At 44.2% G+C, this 11808-nt stretch overlaps 1 protein-coding gene across 1 annotated transcript in view; it reads left to right on the top strand.

The window, feature by feature from the left end:
• The first annotated feature begins 790 nt into the window (after window positions 1-790).
• Window positions 791-11808, top strand: part of ttll12 (tubulin tyrosine ligase-like family, member 12) — a 36710-nt gene continuing 25692 nt past the window's right edge. Inside the window, exons 1-2 of the mRNA XM_070929125.1 lie at window positions 791-977; window positions 2484-2656. Coding sequence (XP_070785226.1) covers window positions 846-977; window positions 2484-2656 — 305 coding nt within the window. The 5' untranslated portion in view covers window positions 791-845. The remainder of the gene's footprint in view (window positions 978-2483; window positions 2657-11808) is intronic.

Genomic DNA, 11808 nt, shown 5'->3' with positions numbered 1-11808 from the left:
TTTATTTGAATACAAATGTGCCACACCACTGACTAAGAAATACACAGTTATTTGTATAATCCGGAAATTGTCTGATATTCTGAAGCTTTATTAGTACATAACTTTACACATATAAGGCACGATTTGGCATGCACATGTTGCAGTATGTGAAAACACCGGAATGTGTGGTACAGAAATATGTTATTGACGTGTACTTATTAATCTGATATGATTAAGAATAAAATCAAGAATTTGCTTAGTTCATAAGGAATTAGAAATCCGGACAAGAATCTGGATCTTAACAGAAAACAGCAGTGGCTGTGTTGGAAGAAGTATTTATACCACTGTGACAAAGTAACATCTTGCTTAAGTACAAGTAGAAGAGAATAAAACGGTAAAATGTACTGTTTCCAATAGATTCTTTTAAAAATAAATCAGCATTGACTTCTGTTAAAACAGGCTGAAATTATCTCACTGGCAGATTTCTTTGTTTTAGTCGCTTAAGGCTCAAAATTGACAAATATTGCTATTGTTAAGATGAAGAGTTTATTCGGTGTGTGCAGTGTGTAGAAAGGTTAACCTTGAGAGGGGCTCCAGTAATAATTCGAATGTAGCATTAGTGGAGTAAAAAGTCACATAATGGCTCATTAATTCTCTTGTGAACTCTTCTTCACGTCAAAATGTGGATTCATGCAGGTTTAAATGTTCTTGCATGTAAATTAGACGTACAGTGACAACTCTCCCACAATGCACTGCTGACTAAGCAGCCAGTCTCCTTCTTCCGGGTTTGCTGAACCCACCTCCACGTGAGTGATATCTTGCTATAGCTAGCAATTTATTATGATAATATAGTGACAACAAACCCTATGACGTTAACCATGAATGGAGGCGAGGATGAGGAGTTCAGAGCCTTTGAGGCCCTTCACGCCGGGGCCCTGCAGTCTTCAGGAATACCCCAAATCTACTGGAGGAGCCTGCATCACAAAATCACCAACGAGGTCCGTGTTGTGCTAACTAGCGTTAACATCCAGCCAATACAAGGCATCATACGTCAAGGTGTCACACGTGTTGCAGTGTGTTTCAGTAACTGCGGAATAAACAACAGCTCAACAGCAAAATACACTTTGTCATATATTTTCACTCGGTTGAGTGTGTATTAAAATAAGGCTACTAGCAAGTTATGGCAAATGATATGCCCTTTATTCGAGATAAACACTATTTCCAGCACTACTCGATACCCGGTGTTTCGGTTTAAAGAGTGACCATGTCAACTGGCGACTTTCAGCCGATTGCGTCTGTTGTTGTCGTAGCAACGACAACTGTTGAAAGCAACTTGCCCCCTTCCTGTTTTCAACAAATCCCGTCAAAACAACAACTGAGTGTCAGTACGTGACACGTGTCCTCAAACAAGACTAGGTGTGTTTTGATGAAAAACTAAACAAAGGGGCATTTACGAGGACACCCAACGTTACGTGTCCTCTTGAAGTTTTCAACAGCTGTCGTAACTACGACAACAACTGACGCATTCGGCTGAAAGTCAACCAGTTTTTAACAGGGTCACTCCTTAAATCGAAACACCGGCTAACGTGTGGTCGGCTAGCTCCACTGCGTCCCGTCCTGTCATAAGGGAGGGTATTATGCCAAACTCGCGTAAAGTTTTTGTAAATAACCCAATTTATGTTTTAGCCCTAGAAAAGAGATAGCCCAGTTAAACAATATTTTAGTTGCTTTTATTACGTATTTTTGCCTGTTTAAGCACACATTTTCTTATTTCCTGTTTGGTTTAGAAGGGCTTTTATTTTGAATATGTACAGGAAGTTCCTGCAGTAACGGCAAAATTAAGGCACTTTGAGTGAAAAGTTTGATGTATTAGCACCCCCCGAAGAGGCACAAGGTTAGTGTCTGTTATAATACTGTGATATTCAGAGGTTGTTTGTGTCTTGAATTCATTTTGAAGTCTTTCTAACCGTTTGTTTATTTAAGTTAGTGTTAGCTTAATGTGTGCTAGGTTGTAATATTCTAAAAACGTATGGAAAGGTGACTGACATGCTATATTTGTTGTTTTGTGTTCTGTAACCAGCTCTTACGGTGGTTTTTGAGATTTGTAATAAATCTGAAATCATCAGTCAAGTGTCAGAACATCTTTCGGTGGGATTTGCTACAGTTTTCCTTCATTATTTGCAAATGCGCACATCGGATACAGCATGGCTAAAGCCCTTTACCAAATGTATATGTCTTCGGGGTAAAATTCGGCATGGAATTTAGGCACCAATCGTCATGTTTTTTTCAATTAAAGTTCGACCTTTATAGTTGGATCACACGCCCACTTGTAGGAACTGCTTGGTTTATCTGATATGTGCCGGGTTGAAGAGTGGAACTAACGCGTTAAAGCAGTAGTGCGTGCTAAAGACGGGAAGCAAGCATTCTTTAAATTGACAAATTCTCCAAGGAGTCTGGTGATTCCATGACAAAATATTTTTTCATTTTCTTTTTATATGTCATAGATTTATGATGCGGGGGAAGTTTTCGGAATCATGCAGTTCCAACAAGAAGACGACGATGACGAAGAAGACGGAGAGAATGGGGAGAATAAGAAGAAGGGCAATCCCGGAGCAGTGATCAACTGTAAAGTTGTGGTGACCCGGGAGAGTGGACTGCTAGCCTCAGAGCCGACCAGGTGAGGGCGCCAGAGGCCCAAAAAGCCCCCGTGACAGGAATTTAGCAGTGTTTTATTGAATATTAAATAAATAAAAGACATTTTGAAATATATAGTCATATGAATAAATTGAGTAAAATATCTAAATGACCCAAAATGTTTTGAAATAATTATAAACTCAACTAAATCTAACTAAAGTTATTTCATCATTCTTTTTTTATATGATTTTTTATTTAATTATTGACATTTCAAAATGCCTTTTTTAAAGCCTGTTTTTATTTCATTATGGAATTTTTATAGGACTTCATAATACTTGCCATGTCTTGTATTTACACATTGACAGTGGTGTAGTCACTGCCCTCTTACCTTTCAACCAATCACATACCCCCTGCCTCTCTTAAGCTATCAAGCTCAACAACTGCTACCAAATTTAGCCAGTTAGCTAGCTAGAGCAGCAACAATGCTAATCTTACTCTGAATCAACCAACTGAGGCTGCTGCTGTAAATAAACACAGTGCACAGTAACCTAACCTCTTTAGCTCAAGTCTTACCTTAAGAAGCCTGCTCATGCTCATGATTAGCCTAGCTGGCTAGGCAGGCTGGCCTGTGAACTTATTCTCAACATCAAGTGAAGAATCTGTGTCAGCATTGTTAGCTAGCTCCTGTTGCCTTGAGCAACCACAGAGAAATTCGGTCTGTCTCTTTGATCTTCACAGTGTTGTTGAAGAGGCTCCTAGATGTTATAACCAATACCGCCACCCAACGCGGATATTACATTGAGCGACGGCTGTTCTATGACCTAACACTTGCCTGCAGGCATCGAAGCGGCCGTGCGTATGTGGTTTTTCACTGCAAGCGTAGGGTGTCTGGCAGATGCAGAAACCACAGGCGTGTTGTTGTACCTTTAACTGGCGTCTTAGCAGTTGCATAAAGGCATAGAGTCTGGCCCCATATTGGAGGAACAGGTCACCTAAAGTACATCTTGTTGACAAGATACTTGAACTTGAACTGAACAGCTGCCCCCCAAAGTGTCCCAAGTTATACGTTATATTAACGTACACCGCCCCTGTCCCCCCTGCGTTACATTAACGTACCCACACCCTACTGGACACTTTATTTGGTCACTCTACTGCCAACTGCACTGTCTGTTATTATTGTTGTATATTCGTATATTATTTATCTTATCTTATTCTTCTACCTGTGAATACTCAACTTTTTCAATTTCAAAAATTTACCTTTATATTTTTACATGTTTGTTGTCTGTCAGATTATATGTTAAAGCACCATCAGACCATGGCAAATTCCTTGTAATGTATGTTACTTGGCAATAAACAGTTTCTGATTCTGATTCTGATTCTGAACTGTTAAACTTAATTTGAACTGTTACTTTGAAGAGAGAGGGGGGGGAAAGGGTATGACTCGGACACAACACAGGTGGATTGCCTAAGCCCCATCAGACAGGAAGTGGTGGCGCTGGTCAGGGTAAAAGACATTGCAGGCAAAACACGCCCTCGCCATCACGGAGTTGTGTAAACACATCACACCATCTCGTCTACCGCCTGGCCTTCCGACTGGCAGCCCCGTCACAGCTACCACCGGCGTGATCATAGTCAGTTTTTCCTTTTTTAATTTTTTTTTCACATCTCAAAAACACAAAAACCCTTAAATGAAAAATGAAATTTCAAAATATAAAAACTAGAATCAAAAATCAATGATTGAAAAACTATGAATTAAGGCAAAAAAGATAAAATGATAAAAATATCAAACAACCAACAAATAAGGTAAAAATATGAATTGAAGTAAAAACTTAAAACATAAATGAACATTGTCGAGTTAAAATCAGGATAAATGTAAAATAGAAAATAACGCTAAAAACCATAACAGCATAAAACTTGAAGCATTTAAACCTGCTAAAAAAACTTTAATCAAGAGAGAAATACATCAACCATCCCGATCGGCAAGTCAGATTTCAGTTTTCATAGTCACGGGGAACAGGGCCACCACCTTGGGTTGGCTGATTGGGAGAGTACGACGTATCCGGGGGGGTAACTGAATCCATCACCCGGGACATACTGAAGTTCAGGAGGCCTGTCGTTTCTTGGTGATATGTTATAAAAAAGTATACCGTCATCAGTAGCGAACCAACATGGGGTTAAGCTCCCTCTGCCAACATACCGGTATGAGAGCCCCTCAGCAGGTAGCAGGTTATCCCCCACGTCGTCAGCGTACACGACACGTCCGTCATCCTCCATCCATCCGGCCAGAGGACATCCCACGTCCCAGTTGTCTTCAGGATTTATCATGTGAATAGTTGTAGCGTAGTCCATTATAATTCTGTCATTTTCCAATCTGGCATGTTGAATCTCAAACCTAACTTGAACAATGGGTCTAACACGGCAGGCAACACACAGAACACGGCACATGCATGAGTGTCTACATGGGGCCCGGTCGTCTCCACACACATCACATCCAGCGGAGTGCTCTGTATGGCCCGGTTATAAGATATTGACCCTTCAATAAAAGAAATCCATGCTGTGAGCAACCAGACACAAGGACCATCTGCAATAACTTTGCCATATTCTAAGACAGCTAGCACAAAAATACAAAGTTGCGTAAGAGAAGCCTTTATCAAGCCTGCTTTAAAATGATTCCTGCCCTGTCCTGGCGTTAACTTCAATATTGTGGATAAATCAGAATCAGAATCAGAATCAGAAATACTTTATTGATCCCCGGGGGGAAATTGTACAGTACCGGTGCTCCCATTCAAGAGTAGAAAGTAGCATAATTTAGAACTAAAAGTTTGTACAAAATATAAAAATAAGAAATACAAAATACAAAATATACACATTTACAGTATTTAAGTGAAATGAGGTGAAATGAAAAATGAAATGAAAATACAAAATATACACATTTACAGTATTTAAGTGAAATGAGGTAAAAATATACACAATAACAATGTATATGTATGTATGTGTTGCACTAAAGTGTGTGACTATATATGTATTGCACTTAAACATTTTGAATAAATAGTGAGGTGGTGTATGAACAGGTGAGGTAGATACAGATACGGATTCCAGTCTCTTCCTGAGTGTCTGACATTCAGAGAGAGGAGTTAAACAGTCTGATGGCCACAGGCAGGAATGATTTCCTGTGTCGCTCAGTTGTGCATTTGGGAGCAATGAGTCTCCCACTGAAGGTGCTCTTGTGTCCGACCAGTACGTCATGGAGAGGATGTGAAACATTGTCCAAGATGCCCCGCAGCTTAGACAGCATCCTCCTCTCTGACACCACCGTCAGAGAGTCCAGCTCCACCCCCACAACGTCACTGGCCTTGCGGATCAGTTTGTTTAGTCTGTTGGAGTCCGCCACCCTCAGCCTGCTGCCCCAGCATGCAACAGCATAGAGGATAGCACTGGCCACCACAGACTCATAAAACATCCTCAGCATAGTCCGGCAGATGTTGAAGGACCTCAGCCGCCTCAGAAAGTAGAGACGGCTCTGGCCCTTCCTGTAGAGGGCATTAGTGTTCTTTACCCAGTCCAGTTTATTGTCTATGTGAACTCCCAGATACTTGTAATCCTCTACAATGTCCACACTGGCCCCCTGGATGGAAACAGGGGTCATCTGCGCCTTGGTCCTCCTCAGATCCACAGTCAGTTCCTTTGTCTTTGTCACGTTGAGCTGTAGATGGTTCTGCTCGCACCATGTGACAAAGTTGTCCACAGCAGCCCTGTACTCCTCTTCATCACCCTTACTGATACATCCAACTATTGCTGAGTCGTCAGAAAACTTCTGAAGATGGCAGGTCTCAGTGCAGTAGCTGAAGTCCGTGGTGTAGACGGTGAAGAGGAAGGGAGAGAGGACAGTCCCCTGCGGGGCCCCGGTGTTGCTGACCACTCTGTCTGACACACAGTGTTGTAAGCGCACATACTGTGGTCTGCCAGTCAGGTAGTTGACAATCCAGGACACGAGGGGGGCATCCACCTGCATCTCCGTCAGCTTCTCACCCAGTAGAGCCGGACGGATGGTGTTGAACGCACTGGAGAAGTCAAAGAACATGACTCTCACAGTGCTCGCCGGCTTGTCCAGGTGGGCGTAGACGCGGTTGAGCAGGTAGATGATGGCATCCTCCACTCCAAGTCGGGGCTGATAGGCGAACTGAAGGGGGTCCAAGTGTGTCTTGACCAAGGGCCGGAGCTGCTCTAGGACGAGTCTCTCCAGGGTCTTCATGATGTGGGAGGTCAGTGCCACGGGTCTGTAGTCCTTGGAGCCACTGGGTCGCGGCGTCTTTGGAACAGGAACGAGGCAGGATGTCTTCCACAGCACGGGGACCCTCTGAAGACTCAGGCTCATGTTGAAGACATGGTGAAGTACTCCACATAGCTGGGGGGCACAGGCTTTAAGCACCCTGGGGCTGACACCATCGGGGCCTGCAGCCTTGCTGGAGTGGAGTCTCCTCAGCTGTCTTCTAACATGGTCGGCAGTGAAGCACATTGTAGAGGTGACCGGTGGGGGAGGGGTGGAGTCATCAGGTTGAAGAGTGCCGTCAGCCTGGGGACTGGGGGACGAGATGTGAGGAAAGCTCTCACAGGGGGGTGGGGGGCTGTGAGGAGCAGGAGGGGGAGGGGGGAGTGGAATAGGTGAAGGTTGGAGGCAGACAGCGGAAGAGTCATGGGGGGGTTGAGCAGGGCCCACAGAGTCAAATCTGTTGAAAAACTCGAGAAGAACTCGAAAAAACCCAAATCCCACAAAAAGTATGAGATGCAAATTCGACAGCCATTAGGCAAGCTTTGAGCAATTTAGACTCGAAAGTGAAGAACTAATCCCAGCAAAAATGAAACAAACCAAAATGATGCTCCAAACAGCAATCCCTACACAGCAGCACTCTTCCCCCTTCTCTGCCCCATACAACATTGTCTTGAGGAAGATGCATGCGAGCTCCATCAGGAAGCCGTGATGGCTTACTACGGTGAGGACCGTGCCACCTCACTATAGCACACACAGTCTGACAAAGCACACATTCACCAGGTGTGTAAACCGTCCCGATTAATGGTTCCTGTTGCTCTTCTCTGAGATAGCCCTGTTTAGCCATACCCTCCCCTGACATGGCTCTCCCCACCATGTGAGACGACATATCCTCTCCTTGAGCCAGGACCACCAATCCACAGATTGCATGTGCACATGCAGTAAGTGGCAGGGCCATGTTTGTTTACTTTACTTTTCTAATTTGCCTGAATCGAACTGGACCGAATTTCTCAAGTACAGCTATGTTATTTTTAGTTACCTCTAAGATGGTGTCTTCCCCTTCAGTTTTAGATTTTAGAGCTTCTTTGTTAGCTCACCCAGACTTTATCACCCACCTGAAAAGGAAGAGTACTCGGGTTAGGTTGAGTCTCGGTGTCCTTTTCCCTAAGGACCCTGAATGTGTTCATGCATCAAAACCAAATTGTCAGGGGTGTCCCAATTGTTTGGTGTGTTTTTTATGATCCAATTCTTTGCAGCTCTGACAGCTCTTTCAGCAACACCATTAGTTTCAGGCGTGTAAGGCACAGACCAGATTTGTCGTACACCTCTTGACTCTTAAGAGTTGCGTAACTGTAGTGTTTTTAAAATGTGGGCCATTATAGATTCTTATGGATTGGATTGAGGGATATTGGATCAACAGCTCTGCTAGTTTTGTTGCCACTGTTCTGCCTGTAGCTGCTCTCAGAGGGAAGACACGCTTTTCACTTGAACCTTTGTCTGCACAGATGAGTAAATGCTTCCTAAAATAGATCTGGTGTGTAAAGGCCCTAGCAACATCAGCACTGAAGTGTCTGTGGTTGGATTGTGGTACTTTGACTAGATTACTCTTTCCCTCTTTCCATTTGTTAGGCATGATCAATCTCAATGGACCCAGGCCAGCTGGTCGCCCTTGAGCTAATTGATCCACCTCCCTATTCCCACACAACAGGTAGTCAGTGGCTTCAGTATGCACCTACCCTTGAAGCCATGTCTACCTCACCGCTGTAGGCTATTCTCTTTAAGCCTGTCTTTCCCTTTAGGAAAAGCTAGTTTCTTTAAGCTCTATCCTAATCCCAGCTATGGACCTTTTTCTTAACCTGCCCTTCCTTGGCCGTTGACGTATTACAGCGCGCTTTGTGACCGGCGTCTAGAGTGATGTAGGATGCTCTGACGGATTCAGCTACATTGAGGTGAGAGGTGCCTTGCACTGGGCTCTTTTAAGGTCTCTGTTAGCTTTGCACGGTATCTGTTTGCTCCCGGCCTCTCTGCGCAGGAGCCAGCACCTACGGGGCACCTCACTCCCGCAAAATTACACTATCACTTAAATACTGAAACACTCGAATACCGTTCGTGTAAAACGAGGTTCAACCCAGCTATACATCTATGGACCTGGAGCTCCCTTTTAACTCTAACGAGGTCCCTGCTCGGGCGCCATGAAGAGGTTCTTAGATGTTATAACCGATACCCCCACCCAACGCGGATATTACATTGAGTGACGGCTGTTCTACGACCTAACACTTTGAACGGACAAGACCGTCTCAGTCTGCTTAGGGAGTCTAGTTACGTTCCCGGAATACCACGTCTTTAGGGCCTATATAGTCGACTCTGTGCCGACAACCGGATATTAGCAGGAATATCTGTGTGCGGTAGGTGTTTGGAGATTGGTGGTACTCCAGTATGACCCTGAAGGAAAAGGTCAATACTGGAGGAGGTCCACTCTGACGGTTTGAGGACACTCACCTGGTTTTACACTGGGCCCGCCTCGAAGGCCCTAATCCCTAAGGAATTTGCCGTGGTCTGATGGTGCTTTAACATATAATCTGACAGACAACAAACATGTAAAAAAGTAAAGGTAAATTTTTGAAATTGAAAAAGTTGAGTATTTACAGGTAGAAGAATAAGATAAGATAAATAATATGTGACAGCGATGCAGACAGTGATGGAGGAGGTGATGATGGACTCTATGATAGCAGTGTAGAAGTGAACCAGCATTGTTTGTGGCAGGTTAAATTTCTTCAGCTGCCTCAGGAAGTACATCCTCTGTTGGGCTTGCTCCAACAGACCGAGGCAGCCATCCGCGGCGCCATCTTCAAATCTTCTCTATCCTTTAACCTTTACACCAAACATAACACAATAGCAGCAAAACATCAGACAACTGAACTGAACCTATTCAACACGTCCTTCCATGTTGTACATCATAATATATACATAGCAGCTTTCTTAGAATTCATCAATCAAAGTCAAATTATTATCTACTGTCGGCATATCTCAAGGAGAGTAGTCTTCTTACCTGAGGGTGGCTACTCTCAGAGAGGAGCAACACAGGATTTTGGTTGGAATGTACAAAATACAACCCAGTTTTATCAAAAGAGTAAATGAATACAAAATGTTTAAAAAGAAGAAAATATAAAACTTAAGGGAACAAAAGCAATTAAGCAAAAACCAAGTACCCCAAGGGACCGAAAAAGGCAACCGAAGAGAAGAACCACGAGCCTTCAGAATCAGAATCCGAAACTGTTTATAGCCAAGTAACATACATTACAAGGAATTTGCCGTGGTCTGAAGGTGCTATTGTTTTGATAACAAATATGTAGAATATAAAAGGTAAAATAAGAATAAAAATAAAAATAAGATAAATAACAGTGCAGTGACCAAAATAAAGTGTCCAGATAAAGTGTCCAGTAGGGGGTGGGTGCGTTAATGTGACGCAGGGGGGTGATGTACGTTAATATAACGTATAACTTGTGTTTGCGTTCGGGGGGGGGGGGGTCAATGTAAGTTTGTCAGGTTGACTGCAGAGGGGAAGAAACTGTTTTTGTGGCGGGAGGTTTTGGTCCTGATGGACCGCAGGGGAGGGGGTCCAACAGATGGTGTCCGGGGTGGGAGGGGTCGGCAGCGATCTTCCCTGCTCTCCTCAGGGTCCTGGAGGAGTACAGGTCCTGAAGAGATGGGAGGTTGCAGCCAATCACCCTCTCTGCATAGCGGATGATACGCTGCAGTCTGCGTCTGTCCTTGGTGGAGGCAGCAGCGTACCAGACAGTGATGGAGGAGGTGAGGATGGACTGTATGATGGCAGTGTAGAAGTGAACCAGCATTGTTTGTGGCAGGTTAAACTTCCTCAGCTGCCTCAGGAAGTACATCCTCTGTTGGGCTTTCTTGATGAGGGAGCTGATGTTCAGCTCCCACCGAAGGTCCTGGCTGATGATGGAGCCCAGGAAACGTAAGGACTCCACAGTGTCCACTGGAGAGTCACACAGGGTGATGGGGGCAGGTGGGGCTGCGCTCTTCCTGAAGTCTACAACCATCTCCACTGTCTTTGAAGCGTTAAGCTCCAGGTTGTTGCTGTTGCACCAGGTCACCAGATGGTCAATCTCCCACCTGTAGGCAGACTCATCCTCTCCAGAGATGAGTCCGATGAGGGTGGTGTCGTCCGCGAACTTCAGGAGCTTGACGGACTGGTGACTGGAGGTGCAGCACCTTTGTTCTGCTCTTCCTTTTATAACCCTTGCCCCCTGTTATCATGGGTCAGAGATCCATAAAAACATCTTAGCTATTGGGTAACAACATGTGAGACCACAAAATACATTTTCCATGCTTGACTTCAACAAAGCATGCTTCAACTTCTGTGTTTAGCGAGGCGCCAACAGGCACAGAAGCGACAGTGCGTATGTGGTTTTTCACTGCAAGCGTAGGGTGTCTGGCCCCGTATTGGGGAAACAGGTCACCTAAAGTACATCTTGTTGACAAGATACTTGAACTTGACCTGAACTGTTAAACTTAATTTGAACTGTTACTTTGAAGAGAGGGTGGGGGGAGGGTATGACTCGGATACAACACAGGTGGATTGCTCAACATTGTATATCTTTCTCTGAGGACATCTTTAGAATCGAAACGCTGCAGGGGGAACTCTGAATTAGCCAGCTAGCTGCTGCCGCTAACACTGGCTGTTTACTTTGATGCTAAGTAATAAATCGAGCTCACAACCCAACATAGGTAGGTAGCATATGTAGTGCCTGTTAAGCTAAATACACAAAAGATGTTAGCTTCTTTATACTGTGTTTGTTTACAGCAGGAGCTAGATAGTTGTTCTAGCTAACAGGAGCTTACTGCTAGAATCTGGTAGCAGTTGTTGAGCTTGCCAGTTTAAGAGGCAGGGGACATGTGATTGG

The sequence above is a fragment of the Enoplosus armatus genome, chromosome 22 (assembly GCF_043641665.1).
Source record: "Enoplosus armatus isolate fEnoArm2 chromosome 22, fEnoArm2.hap1, whole genome shotgun sequence".
In the NCBI taxonomy this organism is placed as follows: Eukaryota; Metazoa; Chordata; class Actinopteri; order Centrarchiformes; family Enoplosidae; genus Enoplosus; species Enoplosus armatus.
Note: the sequence above shows the minus strand (reverse complement) of the source record. Positions and strands in the feature narration are given on the sequence as shown.